Here is a 20223-nt window from a genome sequence, read left to right as displayed (position 1 = left end):
AGTTCCGCGTCCTTACGGGGCAGGTGCACCGTGCACTCCTCTCAGTCTATCACATCAAACACACGTATCGAACTATCAACTACCGTAGAAGAGAGAACAATAGCTTTCGGATTGCGACTGTTCTATTCCCCTAATTTCATTTTCCTCCTCCAACCATAGAAACGGCACCTTGACAGACAAAACCATATCAATTTAACTCCCTCGTTTGCACTGACTCGGCGCTTACTTTTTTTTAAAAAAACCTAAGTCAGCCTGAGCTGAACATAATCACCCACGGTGATTAGAGAGGAAAAGGAAGAGGAAGGCCAAGTTTAGTTCCAAACTTTTTATTCAAACTTCTAACTTTTTCATCACATCAAAACTTTTCTACACACAAACTTTTAACTTTTCCGTCACATCGTTCAAGTTTCAACCAAACTTCTAATTTTGATGTGAACTAAACACACCCGAAGTATATAAAAAAAACAGCTTGCCACAACATATAGTTCTAATGTGCTATTCTCACAATGTCTTTAGCCCCACAAACAAACCATAACTGGACCTTATCCAGCACCTTCGCCACCACCTGAAGCATTGAGAGTTCTTTATCCTTGAAGATTCGTCTATTTCTTTCACACCATACTTCCCAACAGAGAAGCATGTGTAGCGATCGCAATCCCTTTGTTCGTCTCTTGTCCTGCTGGGACGTCCTCTTTTCCCACCATTCAATCAGCTTCTCCTCCGGATTGTGCGCTGGAAATAATTGACTGCATTTCAGTCTCGCAGCTACTCTGTCCCAGACCTCTCGTGTGAACGGGCAATCCTTGAACAAGTGTTGCGCCGTTTCCAGGTTTCTGTAGCAAAGCTGACAAAAGTAACAATTTGGCCACTGTCTGATTTGCAATCGATCCGTTGTCCGTAATCTGTTATGCAGTAATAACCAAGCAAAATTCTTGCACTTGGACAGTGCCCATGATGTCCAAATCACGGTGGCTGCCCTTGATTCCTCTCTGCCAGCGAACTGGGCCATGTATGCCGATTTTGCTGTGTATTTGCCTGTATTCATCCATCTCCAAATGACCGTGTCCTCAGTCCCTTCTGATAATGCTAGTTCGCTGCTCCAAACAAGCTGGTAGACCGCAAAGAATTCCTGAACCAATGTCAAGTTCAGATCATGCCTGATGTGATCGACCCATTTTTCATTTGCCAAAGCTGCGGCGCTTACTTATAGTAGTAACTATTAGAGAAAAAGTAAAAAAGTACAGTCTAATCTATCTTTTATCGCCTAAGTTTTACTTTGGACCATCCATAAACTAATCTTTTCACTTTGGACCTGGGTAACTTTACCATATTTTCGGTTTGGACCACCCAACTCTCTTTACTATTTGTATCCACCCACCATGCTGCTGAATATATTACCTGCATATAGACGGGGAAGTTCAACGTTGTATCAAAATTGATTTGATTGAGATTCTTGATGAGTACTGAAGAAATTGTTTGGGGGTGATCTAAACTCAAAAGATAACAAAGTTACTCGGTCCAAATTGATCAGATTTGTTTACGGGTGGTATAAAGTGAGACTTGGGTAATAAAATATGGCCCAATTTGCTATTCACTCAAAAATAAAAAATGTTTGAGAGGCCCACATGTCAACGAGGGTTACTTCTTCCGTCCCTTCCCTCTCTCTTTGTTTGTAGAGGAGTGTGCGAGGATAGTCATGACTCATGATTGGATGTGACTCTAGGGCAACGCCATTAAGAGGACGAAGGTCATGCATTGGGCAATGGTGGCGGCAACAAACGGTGTTATCTTGGGGACAAACAGGAGAAACAAATATTGTTGTTGCTAACACATGTGGATTGGAAGCCCGCTCACCTATCCGTCTCACCAATATCACTTTTGGTCCATGTTTACTTGCATTTTGTCTGGGGATGCAACTCGATGGAGAAGGATGAGGAGTTCAAGCAAGCGACAACAATGCTCAGTGTAGCCAGAGGTAGTGGTGGCTCTCGATGGAGGTAGAGATGCAGCAATGAAGGTAGGGCTAGGTGATGACCCAGTGGCGCCAGCAACCTCCTCAGCTTCCTATGCACGGAGCTCCACATGCTCCACCACTGTCCCCCCAAGCAAATATGGTGGCCACCGGATAGCCTCCTCCTCCATTACCATCAAGATCCCCTCCATCATCACCATCACTGCCCACCACCTCTAGCTTGCCCTGTCATCATCGCCATAGGTGGCACCGGTGTCTACCCCCTCCTCCTGGTCCGTATGCCTCATCTCCTCCTCCTCCTCCTCCTATGATGTTCTTTCCCTCTCAGCACGGCGCGTGCCCCTAGCAGTCACTTGTTCACGTGTGCTAAAACTCGAGCGACGTGCTCGACTTTGGGGCGATGAAGGAGTGGGTCTCATTAACATGTGCGTCCTACTAAATTATTATTTTATTAAGGCCACTCCCACTTGTTGTTTCATTCTTATTAAATAGGGTGTCATGTTAGCATTTTTTATGATGTGCCAAGAAATTAATGAATTGAGAGATTGAAATGACTTTTATCTTACATTTTTTTTATAAAATCGTGTCTGCATTGTTTTCAATATATTTGTCTCTTACATGTACTACTTACGAATCAACAAAAATGAAACCATGTATTGTATGGGCTATTTTAATCATCAACTAGGCTGGGGGGGCACAAAATTAACCGGTATTGACAATTGAGAAAGGCTTTGCATTTTGTTTTGTGGTTGGGGGAGGAAAATCAATCTCGGACCATATCCAGACATTGTCCTCTTGCCACTACTATGAAAATCATCTTTCGTGGCGGCCATTTTGGGTTTTCCCTGGGGGAAATTGCAGCCGCCACAAAGCAAAGGCCAAAGAATATATCAATCTTCGCTAGCGGTTATCGGCCGCCAGCGATAATCAATTTTCTCTGGCGGTTACAGCCGCCAGCGATAATTAATTTTGAGATAAAAAAACATATGCAGCTGTCCTCCAGCCACCAACAAAAACCCCATGCTGCTAAGCATCCCAAATCCACATCCCCAAATCTCAAATCCATAACAATTCAAATCCACATCAAATCCAATCATCCAACCTTAAGAGAACACTATATCAATTTCTCACTTCATTCTCAACAAACAAAAAAACATCAATACATGCATATATGAAACATCAATACAAACATAAAATGGAGAAATTCATCGAAATCGTCGTCACCCGCTTGCCATCGCCACTACGGTGACCGCCGCCCCCTCCCTCCGGCTAGATCTGGGAGAGGGAGAGGGAAAGGGAGAGGGAAGGGAGGAGGAGACCCTCCAATCATCGTCACCAGTCGCCGTGATCGTCGTCGTCGTCGTGGTGGTGGTGGTGGTCGCCGTCGTCGTCATGGTATGACGGCGGCGGATCCAGCCTCCCCGCGGCCCGGCGGCGGCGGATCCCGCCTCCCCGTGGCCTAGCGGCGGCGGATCCGGCCTCCCCGCCCGCGCCCGAGCGCCGCCGCCAGGTCCGCCTGTCGTCGCTGCTGCGGCGGCCGCCGCCCCCTCCGTCCGGCTAGATCTGGGAGAAGGAGAGGGAGGGGAGAGAGGTGAGGTGGAGATGAGAAAGAGATAGAGAGGAGAGATGAATGCAGTGGGTGGGTGGGTGAAATTGCTTTTAAATGCGTGGGTGGGTGATGCTGTGAAGGAATCGATTTGTGAGCTGTGCTTTTCGCTGGCGGATCTGTTTTTTCGCTGGCAGATCTCTATAGTAGCCGCCAGCGAAAACGCTGATTTTTGCTGGCGGACATTTAAGAGGTCCGCCTCAAAAAAATATAGTATTTTTTATGGCGGACCTCTTAATATGGCCGCCAGCGAAAATCAGTTTTCACTGGCGGCCCGTGACCCACCCCCCCCCCCCCCCCTCCCAATTTTCTACACTGGCTGTTTTTTCTTATAGCCGCCATGAAAAATATTTTCCAAACATCATAAAAAATCGTTTTTCTAGTAGTGCGCGATGGCGCCTTTGCCGATAAAAGATGGCCACGTCGAGCAGGCTAGTGTGGGGGAGAGGGGATCCATTCTTCTCTCTCACCCTCTCCCCATCCAACCCAATTACGTGGATGGAGCTAGAGCGCGTCGGGGTTCGTGCACCTTCATGATGGCTGACCAACGGCGAGGCGCCAGAGCGGTGGCCACGCGTTGAAGGTTTTCGAATGGTGGTGGCAGCGGAGTGTGACAGGAACCTTTCTTGGGAGGGGCGAAATAATTATGAGCGAAAGCTATGCCTTCAGGCCGGCAACGACGACGCTTGTGGGTGCCGTTTTCCTATTGGGGCGTTGCTGTATTATCTAATCTCGTCTCTCCTAGTTACTTTCTTCAGGTGAAAACCATGTCTTGGCCCCAGGCCAGGCGGCGGCGGCGCGCTCGGCGTCGTTTCGAAGATCGCTAGTTCTTGTTTTCGCTCTCGCAGCAGTTGTTGTCGTAGACGTGTGGTGTGGCTGTTTTTTCTTGACTACCATCTTTCAGGACTATAGACTTATATTTTTCTCCTGCTTTATCAATACATGAAACTCGCGCGCTATCAGACTTTTTGGAACAGAAGTGTGCTGTTTTGTTTTGGACTTGAGAGCACACTTAAAACGGGCGGCGAATCTATGTGGCCCACCATAACGTTGGGTTTATTTCCGTAGTCCGGCAACACTCGCGCCCGCGACCGAGCGGCCTAGCACACACACTACAGTCTCGCACGTGATGAACGCAGGGCCCAAATGGTCGCAGGCAGGGCCTAGCACACACACTACAGTCTCGTACGGTGCTTGGGCCTGTTCCTGTTCGTTGCTTCGGCCTCCATCAACCCACAAGCGGAAAAGCCTACATAGTTAAGACCCAGAAGCTTCTTTTCTGGAGAAAGGAATAAGTTCACAGGATGTCCCTCAACTTAACAGTGAGATTTTTGAGTAAATTGCATTAGCGGTACACAAACTTGTCAGGTGGGTGCAATTTAGTGTATGAACTTGTAAAATGCTCGTTTTTGTGTATAAACTTATCTGATACATGCAAACTAAGGCTAAAATGGCACGACAAGATCGATTTTTCTATGTTGAACATTATAAATTATAAATTAGTAGATGAGTAGATGACTGCGTGCACATAGTAGTAGAAATATTATATTTATAAACTTAGTTTTCACTTTATCTTTCTTTGTTTCTATCCCTTGCATCATTACTCGGTTTTTGATTTATGTAATCATTATGCCTATGTTTATCCTTCTTAGACACATGTTTACATAGAGTTTAAATCAACAACAAGATTAACCTTGCCATGCAATTTTGACCTTGTTCGCACACACCAAACAAGTTTGTGCACCAAAACGAGCGTTTTACAAGTTCATGTACTATATTGCACCTATCTGACAAGTTCGTGTACCACTTATGCAATTTACTCGAGATTTTTTTAGTTCCCTTAACCACAAAATCAGAAATGTGTACCCCTAAACTCACATAAATCGTGCACTCAAGGTCCTATGGCAGTATATAAGGGTGGTTTCACTAATGTGGCATCCTAGACAACAAAAAAAAGGTATGTGCGGCCCACATGTCAGGTACATATTTTTTTCTTCTCATTCTCTTCTCTTTACTTTCTTCTCTTCTCTTTTCTTCAAGGGAGGTTGTCGGCGTTAGACAGGGCGAGGCGGCTGGCGGTTTTGTACTCTTGGTTTGTGGTGGCGGCGGTAGGCGGAGTGGCTGGCGAGGGGAGATTGGCCGCCCCGGGAGAGCGGGGTGAGAGGAGGGCCGAGAGAGGGGCAGAGCAGCCGGCGGTGGAGGGCCGAGGCCGATCCACGAGCTCGCGTCGGGAGGAGAAAACAATGAGAGGATGCCGGTAGGAGAGGAGGGCGCTGGCAGGATAGTGGGGACGACGACGAGAGGATGCCGGCGGGAGAGGCGGTCGGCGCGAAGACATCACCGGCGGCGAGAGGCAGAGGGAATAAGTAGGAAGGAGGTGGTGGCGGCTAGAAGGGGCGAGGCAGCGAGAGCAGATGGATCTTCATCTGTGGGCGGCAGCGACGGAGCTTCGTTGCCGCGAGCACCCCGTTGAGACCAACGGCGCCCCACAGCCGACCCTCGGCCTACTTTGGCTTCGTCGTCGACGCCGCCCCCACATGCCACCCTAGATCTGCCTTGCCTGGACCACCTAGGGACCTTCACCACCACCTCATCAACCACCCCACCGTCGGCACAGCCCTCCACTGACCCCGTTGCCTAGCAGCCAACCCACCTCTGCCGTCTCCATCTCAGACTCCTCCCGGCGCGAGCTCGCGCTGGCCTCGGCCCTCCACTGTCGGCCGCTCCACTCCGCCGCTCTCTCGGCCCTCCTCTCCCGCCAGCGTGGCCGGCCGTCTCTCCCCTCGCCAGCTGCTCTGCCCACCGCCGCCCTCACAACTGAGGATGAACAACGTTGTGGCCGACCCAACGGTGGACGTTGGGCGGGGTGGCAGCGGGCGAGCGCGGCAGCGGGCGGCGATAGAGGGGGAGAGAGGCGGCTGCAGTGGCATGTGTGCGTCGGTGTGGCAGTGACAGCGGAGCTCGGCTCGGCTCGCCAGCCGCCTCACTCCCGTCTGCCGCCGACAACCACCGTTGAAGAGAAGAGTAGAAAGAAAAGAGTAAGAAGAGATGTGGCCCCCACATTTTTCCTTCTCACTTAACTTACATGTGGGATCCACATATTATTTTTATTTTTTTTGGCTGACTAGGATGCCACGTCAGCGAAAGCACCCATATATACTGCCATAGGACCTTGACCTCGAGTGCACGGTTTATGTGAGTTTAGAGCTACACATTTCTGGTTTTGTGGTTAAGAGACTTCAAACAATCTCGCTGTTAAGTTGAGGGACCTCCGGTGAACTTATTCCAAACAGAAAACACGCATGGCCTGCTTGGCAAATGACAACGAACAAATGGCCCAGAAACTTTCACAGTTGCTTGGTTGCTGCTTCCGCTTGTAGCTTCCATCATATAGATAGTGAGATGTTATGATCTCAACTTAATGAAATGAATGGATTGGCCAATTATATTGTATTGTATACTGCATGGTTACCGTCACAAAAGATGCGTGATCCGCTGATCCGCATCATCCAGAGTTATATAATGGGAGACCAAATGGACCCTGAACAGGTAAAAGGAAGCATGTCGGGAGCTGCACAATATTTCTTCTCTCTCGTTCTCAAGCGCAATACACATCCGATTTGTGCTCTACCACTTACATCAATCATGCACACATTCATACGCGAAAAGGAAGGAATTGCTTCGACGAGCTTGAACATGCCTATATTATTCTCGTCACACAAACACAAAAGTCAATCATAGCGCCACCGGAACAACGAGGAGCCGGATAAGATGACTTCTTCATCATTTCATAATAGCAAACAGGACGCCAGCCAGGCAACGTCAAAGAAATAAAAAACAGGAGCAGACAATATCGTGCATGCATGTCACTTTCAGTTTTGGCAAGCAGGCAGGCAAGTATTCCAGCCTTCCTTATTTCTCTTCGACCACAAAAACAAGCTCAGGTAACCGAAGCTAGCAAGCAACAGACACCTGATATTTCCTCCCTTTTATAAAAGCATTCGCACAATTATTCCTCGTTGCAGCCGGAGAAAAACGGGGCCAGAAAAATATCAGCCGCGCTACGGTACAAACCGGCCCAGGCCCGGCGGCCGCGAGAGAGGGTGACGGCCGCGTGACGCGCTCCCGCGTACGGAACGGAGCACGCGTGCGCGAAGTTTCCTCCTCATCTCATCCACCCCTCTCGCAACTCTCGCAAGTTGCGTGCGGCGGCCTCGCGTCGTCTCGGTACCCATCTCTCGTCCGTCCTGGAACACAGCGCGGTGATGTGAAATCTGGGCCTTTTGTCTCCGCCTGCAGCCGAAGCTTCGGTCGCTACACGGCTCACACGCGCACGCGCACGCGCTGCAAAGCTACCAGTTGGGGGGGCTCGCGCGGGCGCGGCGCCTGTCGCCTTTGCGGGCGGTGGAGTTTTTGTCATCAACTTGAGCGTCGTAGCAGCGACTTCTCGGCTTGGGATTCGGCGGGGACGGGAAATCATTGGAGTTCCCTGAATTTGTCCTGGCAATGGCAACGCGAGGGCGCTGACTACTACTACTACGAAGGGGATGAATCAAGGATCGCTCGCTCCGATAAGGAAAAAAAAACTTCCTGTTTGATCACTATCATGTCAACCTCTTTTTTCATGTACATGTGCGCCGTAGGCTGTGGCTTAAGATCTAAGTAGGCGCATCGTTTCAACGCCGGATGCCGTTTGTCAAAGCTGCGTAGTTCAGCAAGAGGAGAGATATTGTTTTCTTAGAGCAGGTTTAATAGATCCTAATCAGCCGACGCTAGCACGCTTCGCGTCAGCCAAATCTGACGTGGAGGAGTGAGAAGAGAAGGAAAAGAATGGAGCGGGCGTTCCGTTTATCGTTCGGCTGAAGCGCAACACACGAGAAAAAACTGCTTTCTTCCAACCAGATGCGAGAAGATTAGGTGTACATACGAATATGTAAATCTTCAATAGAGGTAAATAAACAGCTAATTTAACAGCCAGCCTATTATATTAGTGATGGCTATAGGTGACATGGTACTAATACAGAACCGGCAGCTGGCTATATTATTATCATTGCTCTTAGAAGTCTCCCTCCTGATCAGCGAGGAGGAGGCGGAGGAGGATGAACGGGTCATCAATCGTAAACTAGCGCTAATAATTCGAGGGCCGTGACGCGAATTAAAGAGGCGCCTGATCCATGACAGCCTCCCGAAAACAATTTTTTTTTTTGACAAGCCGAAACAATTATTTTTATCGCGAATGATTGAGATCGATGGATGGATCGAACGGCCGGTCGATCGATACCGACGCGCGCGGCTGCTCTTCTCCGATTCGTCGTCGTTTTTCGCCTCTAATCCCATCGCGAAATCCGGAGCAAGAAACGGTCTACGCATATTTGGCACCGGCATTCTCATGGTAGCTTGCTTGCATTAGCCGTTGCATTTGTTGATAGAACTGCTCCCGCCACGCACATGACATCGTTAATCTGGCCAGCACCGGCAGTGTCTTAGTACTCCCTCCGTTACAAAATGTTTGACACCGTTGACTTTTTAGTACGTGTTTGATTATTCGTCTTATTTAAAAAATTTAAGTAATTATTTATTATTTTTATATCATTTGATTCATTGTTAAATATATTTTCATGTACACATATAGTTTTACATATTTCACAAAGTTTTTTTTAATAAGACGAACGGTCAAACATGTGCTAAAAAGTCAACTGTGTCGAACATCTTGAAACGGAGGGAGTACTATATAATCAGATTAGTTAACAGTTAACAACACGAATCACGAGGCTTTGGCACGTTGGTGCTGGCCGAAACCAAGGCGAGGGGGAGCTTTGCTTTGGGTTAAAACATAAAAGTACTCCAGTAGTAGGAACTTTGATGCTACTGGTACTATTTAGTTAGTGATCCGGATCAGTACTTCAGTAGGCCCCGCGTGACGGATCGAAGAAGATAAGGTGAAGCAGGTCCCGGCTGCCTCGACTGACTAATTAAAGAATTTGGCGTTTGGTTCGTGATTAAGGGTTTGGTTACACCGTGTCCCGCTCACGGATAGGCTGCTTAATTCTCTTTTTTAAAAAAGGTTTTAGCTAGATGCGCTGGTGCTGCTGCTGCTGCTTCCAGAATCCAAACTCATGAGCTTGACCAACTGAAAAGCCAATCCGTATCATCTCAATTACTACTCCTTACAAGTACTACTAGTACTAAATATGTACTGCTGTTAGTAGTACTGCTAAAAAGTCTAAAGTAGCACAAAATCAGAACACACATTTTCAGTATTGCAGGAGATATGTTTCCAGCTAAAACACAGCTTCATCCTCAAGAAGCTTGTTGCGCCAAAATAGCATTATTGGGCACAAGTTAGCGACTAGTGAGCCCCCTGAAAAGGAGCCCAAAATAGCGTTCTATAGATACCTTTTTAATTTCATCCTCCCGTTTGGACAAAAGGAAACAGGTCTTGGATTGGAGCACATCATGATCAACATCTCAAATCAGTGATGCCGAGATTTCTGCACGTGGGGAACGTATTTCTATTCGTCAGAACAAAAATGAAAAAAAATAAATCCAGCTCGCACACAATACAGGGACCACTTCTCAGTAGCCCACCACAAAAAAATCTAGTACTAGTATATGGATCGATCGATGCCCGCATCTTTCGTGCTTGCTGTACTCAGTTAATCATACGGGCTGCTAGCATTACAATATCCAGATGGAGAAGTTAATGTATAACACCATTTGTGTCAGACAGAGATCAAAAATATTAGAGCGGTGTAAATTAAGCTAGATACCGTGCATGAGCCACTGACAGCATTTATACTAGTATAAGATCGAAACAACTAATTAACAAGTACCCCAAACAAAGCCATCGTCTATGTTTTTTTATTTTCAAGTGAGGCACATGGACCATTGATGGTTGGACACCTATAGCTCGCAATTGAGGGGAAAAAAATAAGGAGCGCTTCGATACAACTTGCACCGGCTGTACCCTCTCCCAGGAGGCCGGCTTCTTGAGCACCACATGGAAAAGCTTAACTGCCGTAGTTTCAGATCGGGTTTGTACACCTGTACGTGAACCCACGTGAGATGCGAGTGATTCGTGAGGTAGTATCATCGATCCAAGCTATCTCACGTGTACACCTGTAGTAGCGTATCCTCCGCCGTTTGATCGAGATCCAACGCACCAGACGGATTGCTAACAAACAATACATAATCTTCTCTTTTTTTGTTGTTGAGATATATATGATCACGTCACAGGGCGGCACTGGTTCTGGAGGTTCGTCTGTGAATTAAACCACGCTAAAGTACAGGGTATCCGTATAGTATTCCTTCTCATGTACGATCTGGTGTGTATTGTGTTTCCACGGGGATAGCAGCAGAAGCACGGGGATGATTGGCCAGATCGGGTTAGGGAGGGGGTCGCCATCGCCGCCTGCACTAGATTAATCGCTCGCCCCGGCCCAGAACGTCGCTCTCTCCGTCCGTCCCCGGCTCGCCACCATCTCCTCCTCCAAGACGCAACAACGAGAGTGAGAGAGAGAGAGAATCGAGAGATCCAATCCAGTTTGCGCAACGAGTGGCATGGCATGCAACCGATCTAGAACGTCAAATAAAAACAACGCCATGCGTACATACACGTTCATGTGCCGCGCGCCGGTGTAGCGCAGCGTAGAGAGAGAGAGAGAGAGAGAGAGAGAGAGAGAGTATGGTAGTCTTCCTACGCTCGGTCAGTGACAGCGTCGCTGCGCATAAAGAAAGGCATCCACTAGCAGGAGCCAGCATAAGCTGCCGCATATACAAACACGCATGTAGCCAAGGCGAGGAGAGAGAGAGAGAGAGAGAGAGAAAGGGAGATCATTGAAAGCTGCACCCATCCGTTTGTTCGCCACCATTTCCATCCCCTCCATCATGAGCTCCAATTAGCCGCACACCGATCCCCTCCTCTTCTTCCCCCCCTTCTCCTCTCTCCTCTTTTTTTCCTCATCCGTGCGCGATACTGCGCTTATTAGTTTGTGGGTGGGGGGAGTGATCATCACCAAAGCCACAAAGGGGGCGCGGAGAGATATTATATATTCTTTGGGAAAGCGTTGGATTAGTTTTTCTCGCTTTGGGCTTTTTATCCGGAGTTGGAGTGTGTGTGCGCCGGGAGTGGTGGTGGTGATGGCGGCCGGAGAGGAGGTGATGGATCGGTCGACGTCGGCCGAGGACGGGTACTGCAGCGCCGGCACGGACTCGCCGCGGGCGGAGTCCGTCGACGAGCAAGGGGCCGCCGAGGAGTCGTCGCCCCGGGGAGGGCAGAAGCGGGAGCTCCCCTCGCCGTCGGCTTCGCCGTCGTCCCCGCTGCCACCTGCCGCGAAGCGCAGGTACGGATAATATTATGGCTCGGTCTGCGATTGATTAAAGCCCTAGGTAGGATTTAGGGATAGAGGATTGATTGGTGTTTGGTTGGTTTGAGCAGCCGGAGGTCAGTGGAGAAGCGGGTGGTGTCCGTGCCGATCGCGGAGTGCGGCGACCGGCCGAAGGGCGCCGGGGAGGGGCCGCCGCCGTCGGACTCGTGGGCCTGGCGCAAGTACGGCCAGAAGCCCATCAAGGGCTCTCCCTACCCAAGGTAATTAGGCTTTATATTCAGTTTGGTTGATATTCTTGAGCCTGTTGATTAGTTGCCGTGCTGATTAATCACTGCAATTAGATCAGTTAAACGGTTGTTGAAGTGGCAAGATTTAATTTGGGTTTGTTGCTTGTGTTTATTATGCTCAGGGGGTACTACAGGTGCAGTAGCTCCAAGGGGTGTCCGGCGAGGAAGCAGGTGGAGCGCAGCCGCGCCGACCCCACCGTGCTGCTCGTCACCTACTCCTTCGAGCACAACCACCCGTGGCCGCAGCCCAAGAGCAGCAGCTGCCACGCGAGCAAGTCGTCTCCCCGGTCGACGGCGCCAAAGCCTGAGCCGGCGGCTGACGGACAGCAGCCCGAGCCAGCGGAGAACGAGTCGTCGGCGTCGGCGGAGCTGGAGGTACCGGAGCCGGAGCCGGAGCAGGAATCTGAGCCGGTTGTGAAGCAGGAGGAGGAGCAGAAGGAGGAACAGAAGGCTGTGGTTGAGCCGGCGGCGGTCACAACCACGGTGGCGCCGGCGCCGGCGGTCGAGGAGGAGGATGAGAACTTCGACTTCGGATGGATCGACCAGTACCACCCGACGTGGCACCGGTCGTACGCGCCGCTGCTGCCGCCGGAGGAGTGGGAGCGCGAGCTGCAAGGGGACGACGCGCTGTTCGCGGGGCTCGGCGAGCTCCCGGAGTGCGCCGTCGTGTTCGGCCGCCGGCGCGAGCTCGGCCTGGCGGCCACCGCGCCGTGCTCCTGATGATCACCTCCTCTTTTCTTTTTCCTCCCCTTTTACAATTTCCCTTTTTTGTTTTTGCTTTTCTTTAGTTCTCCTTGGAGTAATTTGGATTGGAGGTTAGTACATAGCTTGGGTGATCAATGGGAGTGAGTGGCTTAACTGTTCAAGAGAGCCTCCTATTCCCACTCTCCAAATTGCGTCGCGTGTTCGTCATCCAAAGCCCGTCTTGCCGTTTCCGAAGTGGTTGGCGACGTGATTCCAACGACAAAAAAGCAGCGAAAGGTGGGCATTTTCAGGCGTTTTTCCTCGCCGTCTGTGTCGAATAGACGCGCACATCGATCGCTCCAAGGCCCATCCCGCCGAGTGAGTGATGAGTGAGTTAGGTTTCTCCGCACGCACGCACGCACGTCCCCACCGGCTGCGGCTTGCAAGTGGGGGCCTCTCGTCTCGTCCGATGCGGAATCCAACGGTAAGCGGCACTGGCATTAGCCGGGCAAGCGTTTTCGGCGTGGTAGTTGGAACTTGGAAGGATGCGCGCGCACGAGGCCACATGCCCGGGTAGTGTGGCGCTGCCACGGATCCACCCGCGGGACGCGTGCCGCGCCTTCCCGCCTTGCCGGCCACGGCCCACGGCCGGCTGCCGCCGCCCCTGTCCGCTTGGCGCTGCTACGCCTACGCGCGAGCGGGGGCGGGCGGAGCAAAACCTCGGCGCAGCAAAAACCGCTTTCCCGCTAGCCGGCTGCCGGCCGGAGGCGCGAGGCTAGCCCGGCTACGCTACATGTATGTACGCGCGCTGCCGCTTGGGACGTCGCCGAATTGGTCCCTATCGCGGCGCGGTGCGTCGTGTTCGTGCCGTGTCGCGACGCCGTCCCTGTTACTACGAGAGATAGGGGCAAACGGATCGTTCGGCTCAGGGTTCCATGTATCTAGCCGGCCGGCTGTTCCGGCTCGCGTTCTGCGTGTGTATGCATGTATCCTGCGAGGCAGGGGTGGGGGAAGCGAATTCGCGGATTTCGGAATTCCTCGAGTGGTGTACTAGTACTGTTGGTGTTCGGAGAGGAGCTTTTGTTTAATTCGTTTCCAGAAGTAAATACAAGGGGACGATGCTAGATTCGTGATGCCATCTTCTCGATGTGGCGATTAATTTAGAACCATCTTATCTCAGCAGCAGTTAAGCACTACTACGTATGTATAGGCACCTCTTTTAACTGCTCTAGATCATGAACACACTTTTTTTCAGGAGAGATTCTCACGTTGTGCTTGAAATAAATATTTCAACTTTCCACCAATGACACGACTAGGAAGTAGGTACCAAAGTTTCGTCACATTTTTTCTTAAGCAATTACTAGAACATTTATTTATTCGTCTGTTAGCTTCGATGCTAAGAGACAAGCTATACAGATGAAAAAAAAAGCTTGCAGGACTTTCCGATATAATTTCCCCATGACAATAGAGGGGATAGCTAGGACTAAAAGGTAGAGGTCGTAGAAAAACGCATGATCAGCCAACTTTACAAACAAAAGATAAAACATGTGACTTTACTAGCCTATTTGGAGTCATTATCCACAATCGGACATTTCACAATCTGACCACGTAAGAGTAGATGATAGGAATCAAATCGGCAGGAAAAGACAAAAGAGTTGTTGTCAGTTTGTCACTGACGTAAGGGTGGCATCCATGACAAACCTGGCTTTTGGGCTTGGCTATGGCTACTTGCATGTACTTGGACCAGGCCTTGTTTGCTGATCTATTTTAGACAATGAATGGATAAGGCCTTGTTTGCTGATGAGTTTCTGAGTTTACATAACAGAGCACACCTGCAGGAAATTTTAGCATCCATCAGGAGGACACGCAACATGAACTTAAGATGGGAGGCCTACATTACTACTGTTGCATGTGCCACTCTTTTTTTTTAGAAAATGGATTAAAATCTGGCCTCTACATCCACAATGGATGTACCCAGTCCAACATGTGCCACTCTAAAGGATGCAGTTAAGCAACTCAGCACAAGCCATACTGTCAAAAACTCTAATTGTTCAGAAGGCTGTCAGAATGCCCCGAAATATTGCCAGGTTCCCACTGTAAACAAATGTTTTGCAGAATTATGTCGAATACAGTAACCAATCTGACGAAAGGAGCTGTCTTGAGTTAAGACTTTCAAGAAATGGTATAACTGAAAGTTGGAACAATCTAACTCTCAATATCACCACAACAAAATGAAAATTAATGGACCTCTTTCAATAGAAGCAACATACAGCCGTACACCTAGTGGAAAAAATCAACAAGAAATGCATCTCTACTCTAATTTGAGCAACAGCCAATTCTCTTCAGCGCAGACACGTCATCTTTCACATTAATCTTCTCTCCTTTGATTGGAGCATTTGATCCATCATCTGATGCCTCAACCGTCTTCTTGCTGACAGTTTGGTATATCTGAGTCAAAACTTCTGCAAAAGCATTCTCTACATTTGTGGCGTCTAATGCAGATGTCTCCATGAAGTACAATGACTCAGCCTCAGCATATTCCTTTCCATCTTCAGTTGAAACAGCCACCAGATGGCGGAGATCGGATTTGTTGCCTACTAGCATGACAACAATACTAGGGTCAGTGTGGTCTCTCAGCTCTTTTAGCCAGCGTGCCACATTATCGAAAGTAGCACGCCGAGTGACATCATAGACAAGCAGTGCACCTACTGCTCCTCTGTAATAGGCACTTGTAATAGCACGGTATCTGCCAACAGAAGGAAAATATTAGGTAATCATATAATTATGCACTAAAGAAAATCATAAAGAAGGATCAGCTACTCCCACTGTTCCACAAAGAGTTTACTTTTAGCATTCAAAATTTGTCCACGAACAATTTACTTTTAGCTCTGACCCTACTCACTCCACAAATCAACATACTCTCTCACACACACATTCTCCAACTATTAATAACAACGGGAACCTAAGCCATTCCCTCACAGTACTAATCTGCAATCAGTGTGAGAACTGCTACAAATAAATTCTTCGTGGGATGGAGGTAGTAATTCTGATTCCAATAGCAAACATGTTCAAAATTGTCCACAAACAACAGAACTAAAAACAATTGGCATGAACATTTGATATTAGAAGGAACATTATGATGCCTTATTTGTTATTTCCTAGGTTAAAAAGTGCTGCCAATGTGTTGCTACAGTAAGATGTGATAGACACATGGCATGCATGTAGTGATTGATAATAAAGAAAAGGCCAAACTATGGTAAAGTAAGGTGTTCTCTATAAAACATGTACATCTCAGCAATAGACCAAATTAATAGTAAACCACCTCAATAGTATGTCTACATGGGTATCTATAGCTCTCTAATCCATTGCCTCGTTAGACTATCTCCAGGTTAGTAGATAGTTTTGCTCTCTCTCTTCATTCAATCTATTCCAAGTAGGAAAATATGCTGACATAGATCTCTTGTAGAGAGCCTATAGATAATCATTGCGGGTGCCCTAAGGCCATAAGGGGCAGGCCATCTTTTCTTGTTCCCCTTCGCCAAGTCCAGATCTAGGATTTAAGCTCTAGTCATTCACATCAACATGGTGTGACTGTACAACACACCAAATTGCACGAGCGGGTAACAGATTATTGGAATGGAGCAAACAACCGCCAAACTCACAGTCAACATCTCAGGTCAAGGTCAGTAAGCAAGGTTGCTTTTTGTGAATGTGTGATTGGCTTGGTTGCTGAGGCGTCTTTATGGTATAACAGGAATGTGGAATTTAGAAATATTAAGGATCCAAATAGAAACTATAGCAGAAAAATAAGGCACTGGTATAGCACAAGTTATACATTATAAAATTTTCTGTGAAAGCTTTGTGATTTTGTTGTTAAAATTGCCAACCAATCCTAGTTCACCCCACGTCCCCACCCAAGTCAGTCTATGTGTATTTTGCATTCTATGATTGTCTCGGATATAGATTTACTAGTTTCTTAGACTTTAATTTACAATAGCATGCAAGGTGTTTTCTTAATATAAAATTGTATTCTTTTTTAGATGTGGAAATGGTTTAAATCTCTTGCCTCTGCTAACAAGCACACTGCACACGGCCAATAAGTTTTATTGTTGTATAAAAATTGAGTGATGGGCCTCCCCCAACCTCTCTAAAGAAACCATATGGACCTAGTATTTCTGACAGAACTATTCTTATCCATAATTCAGAGAGACTTATAATGAACCAAAAGTTTCTATATAGTACGAACAAAGTTTTGCACTGTCCAATTAGGATGATCTTCTCGATTTATACTCCCCCTCCAAGGCTCCAAAGCAATATCAATAAAACTGTGTGGTATTGCAATACAGTGCGTTAGGTAGTTAGGTATACACTACATAAGCCGGGAACCAAAGTATGCTTTTGATGCGTATTTATGCACTCCTCATGATGCAGAAATGTCGTGACCACAATGGCACTTTCTACTCTTGAGATCCATAGCAATAGAAGCCCTCAATAGCGACCATTTCGCCGCTGGGGCCGCACTTATCAATAAGTCCTCTAACACCTGTGAAACACCTGTCCCCCAGTTAACACTGCAGCTAAACTAGCATCACTGCATTTTTGACACATAGCATTTCCTCTGCTTCCTCTATAAACTTCGAATGGAAGACGACACAGCAACCACTTTCGCTAGAACACAACAACGATTTTTGGTGGTTTCACTCTCGAACCATTAATCTCGAATGAAACAGACATGGACGTCCCAACAGCCAAACCACGTGTCACCTCCCAATCTAGTAATCTACCCTCCAGGAGAACCAGCCAGATGTGAATTGGCACTCACTACACTTTCGGTTCCATGCCAAATTCGTGCAGGAACTATCAAGGTCAAATTTACAATATTAATGCTCTAATATCATCAGCACCGAACTAGTTCAAACAAGAAATTAAAATCGACAACGACGACAACCAAAGTTCACATTTTTTTTAACCAAAACCAAGCAATAGCGAAGCGCCTACAAACAATCTGCAGGAAAATTATCGGCTACGACGCACTCTAACTTCCAAGAGAAATCCATGAGCATGCGGCCAGCAGCAAATCTAGCTGAACACACTCGATGCACTACCCATTTGCGCACCAACGCGGGAAGCGGCTAGAGTAGGAGAGGAAGGGGGAGGCCGTACGTACCTCTCCTGGCCGGCGGTGTCCCAAATCTGGGCCTTGACGACCTTGCCGTCGACCTGGATGCTGCGGGTGGCGAACTCGACCCCGATGGTGGACTTGGACTCGAGGCAGAACTCGTTCTTGGTGAAACGCGACAGCAGGTTGGACTTGCCCACGCCGGAGTCGCCGATGAGCACCGTCTTGAACAGGTAGTCGTAGTCGTCCTCCGCCCTGTAGCCGCCGCCTCCGCCCGCCGCCATTCCCGCGCACTAGCCCCCTCGCCGGCCGGCGCTTCTCTCTCAGCTAGCTAGTGGCGTTCGGCTTTGGATCTCGCGGGCTTTGGAGGACGGAGCGAGCAGTTGTGGGCGCTGACAGGTGACACCGTGATAGCTGAGCTGAGCTTGCTCGGTTTTCTTGCGCCAGTGGCCAGTGGGGTTTTAATTTGTCTGAACTCTGAAGAATTAATTTGCTGCTCTTCTTACGCAGAAAGTCCACTCTACTTCTTTTTAGTCCTCTCTGTTTTATTTAACCTACGGCTGATAAGATGTAAAATAAATTGAACGAAACCAGTTAGTACTAGGATTTTATTGTAGGGGCCATTCATATTAATGCCATTTCAAATTATACTATTTTTTTAAAGTTGCTAAATATTCGTATATATTTAATTTCTTGATAAACTTTGATAAATATATAAGAAATGCTGCCATTGCCAAATTTTGGTAACGTTTATTTTGGCTACAATTTAAACAACCCCGTAGTCTGAACTAAGAATTAGTCTGTTGCTTTTTATACGCAGAAAGTCCCCTGCACTTCTTTAATTTGGGCCTATGTTTGTACAAGCTACCGCCATGAAAATAATAAAAGAAATAACAAAAATCATTTCTAAGTAAAATAGTATTAATGATTTAGAAGTTCATATTAAAAAATATACTACGAGTCTACGATGAAATAACTCTAAAATCAACTTGAAACTAGGTTCTAAAATTTAAATTTTGTTGTGGTTCATAGGCTAATAAAGTATGACTCTTTGGTTTATACGAATTCTGTAGGAAAAGTAGATTAATTAAATTCTTCTAGGGTTGCACTATTCATTTTTTTGGATGGATGGAGCATAGGAAAAATAGGGAATATCTTTCCTTTGCCATAGATCAATATGAATTGAAACATTTACTAACATCTATTTTTTTTCATTCCTTTTCTCAAGTAATAAAACAACAAATTGACACAAGTTAATGATACATTAACCAAATGAATTATAATTTAGGTTTGTTTTGTAAGTTTCATGTGTTAACAACCCATCTTACATTTTCCTTATGTCTTAATCATCTGTGTTACACGTAAGTACACGTATGTTCCTATCATATTCATGCATGTTTCCTATTCCTATAGTTTTTCATTGTTGCGTTTTAAAGGTGTCCCTAAGCAAAAACTTTTTGTCAAGCTCCTATAGACAGCGGTGATGGCAAAGGGGTCAAATGAAATATTTTGATTGTAAAATTTGACGCTAGATTGAATTTAATCTAAATTTGAAAAAAAAATAGTATATGCCTAAAGGTCGGTCAAACAAACATTCGTGCCACGGGCTAATTAGGTCCCTTATGATTTGATCGCACCTAGTTGGACGGTCTAATCGGGCTAATTAGGCCCCTTAGAGCAAGTTTAATAGTACAGCCCACTACTAGCTTCAAATCATCTATAGCCAATATAATAGTCAATTCATACCATAGTTGCTTACTATACTATTAATATCTGGTCCCATCCGTCATACACACGTTACGTCTTGGAGTCCGTGCTGCAGTTGGCTACAGATCTGTAGCCCGCTGCTCTTCTCTCTCTTCTTTTATCTTTTTAAAATATGTTTATAGCTGGCTTATAGCCTGCTATTGTACCTGCTCTTATGATTTGAGCTGTCTGATCGGCAACCTAAAGTCTAGATCGAATTTAGTTTTTCCTTTCCGTGTATTTTCTTGCTCTAGGATCAAGGTTTCTTGAGTGCTATTGTATATCTATCCCAATAATACATGAAAAGTCTTTATTTTTACTAAGATTAATATCTTTATAAAGGTTATGCCGATTCAATTGAGACAATGCAATTCAATATACAAGGCTCGTCATTTACTTTAGATTTACTCTACTTTACCCCTACCTCATCTGTTGGTTTGCACGGTAACCATTCACCTTCGCGGCTAAAATGCGATTTTTTT

General features: G+C 47.1%; 2 protein-coding genes across 2 annotated transcripts; one reads left to right on the top strand and one right to left on the bottom strand.

Moving 5' to 3' along the window:
* The first annotated feature begins 11210 nt into the window (after positions 1 to 11210).
* LOC127777108 (probable WRKY transcription factor 65) lies at positions 11211 to 13058 on the top strand. The gene is made up of 3 exons (XM_052303619.1): positions 11211 to 11920; positions 12016 to 12165; positions 12315 to 13058. The coding sequence occupies exons 1-3, from the start codon at positions 11718 to 11720 to the stop codon at positions 12910 to 12912; spliced, it is 951 nt and encodes a 316-aa protein (XP_052159579.1). The 5' UTR covers positions 11211 to 11717; the 3' UTR covers positions 12913 to 13058.
* A 1896-nt stretch (positions 13059 to 14954) lies between these two features.
* On the bottom strand, positions 14955 to 18458 carry LOC127777115 (ras-related protein RIC2-like). Its single transcript, XM_052303632.1, has 2 exons — positions 18044 to 18458; positions 14955 to 15622 (listed from the first exon to the last, which is right to left on the bottom strand). The coding sequence occupies exons 1-2, from the start codon at positions 18277 to 18279 to the stop codon at positions 15193 to 15195; spliced, it is 666 nt and encodes a 221-aa protein (XP_052159592.1). The 5' UTR covers positions 18280 to 18458; the 3' UTR covers positions 14955 to 15192.
* Between the last annotated feature and the right edge of the window lie 1765 nt (positions 18459 to 20223).

The sequence above is a fragment of the Oryza glaberrima genome, chromosome 1 (genome assembly GCF_000147395.1).
Source record: "Oryza glaberrima chromosome 1, OglaRS2, whole genome shotgun sequence".
Taxonomy (NCBI): domain Eukaryota; kingdom Viridiplantae; phylum Streptophyta; class Magnoliopsida; order Poales; family Poaceae; genus Oryza; species Oryza glaberrima.
This window is presented reverse-complemented; position numbering and strand designations above follow the sequence as displayed.

Excerpts from the sequence above, each read along its gene's own strand:
- LOC127777108 (XM_052303619.1), top strand. The coding sequence starts at position 11,718 with ATGGCGGCCGGAGAGGAGGTGATGGATCGGTCGACGTCGGCCGAGGAC. Across the intron at positions 11,921-12,015 it reads CCACCTGCCGCGAAGCGCAG|CCGGAGGTCAGTGGAGAAGC; the intron begins GTACGGATAATA and ends TGGTTTGAGCAG. Across the intron at positions 12,166-12,314 it reads AAGGGCTCTCCCTACCCAAG|GGGGTACTACAGGTGCAGTA; the intron begins GTAATTAGGCTT and ends TATTATGCTCAG.
- LOC127777115 (XM_052303632.1), bottom strand. The coding sequence starts at position 18,279 with ATGGCGGCGGGCGGAGGCGGCGGCTACAGGGCGGAGGACGACTACGAC. Across the intron at positions 15,623-18,043 it reads GACACCGCCGGCCAGGAGAG|ATACCGTGCTATTACAAGTG; the intron begins GTACGTACGGCC and ends TTCTGTTGGCAG.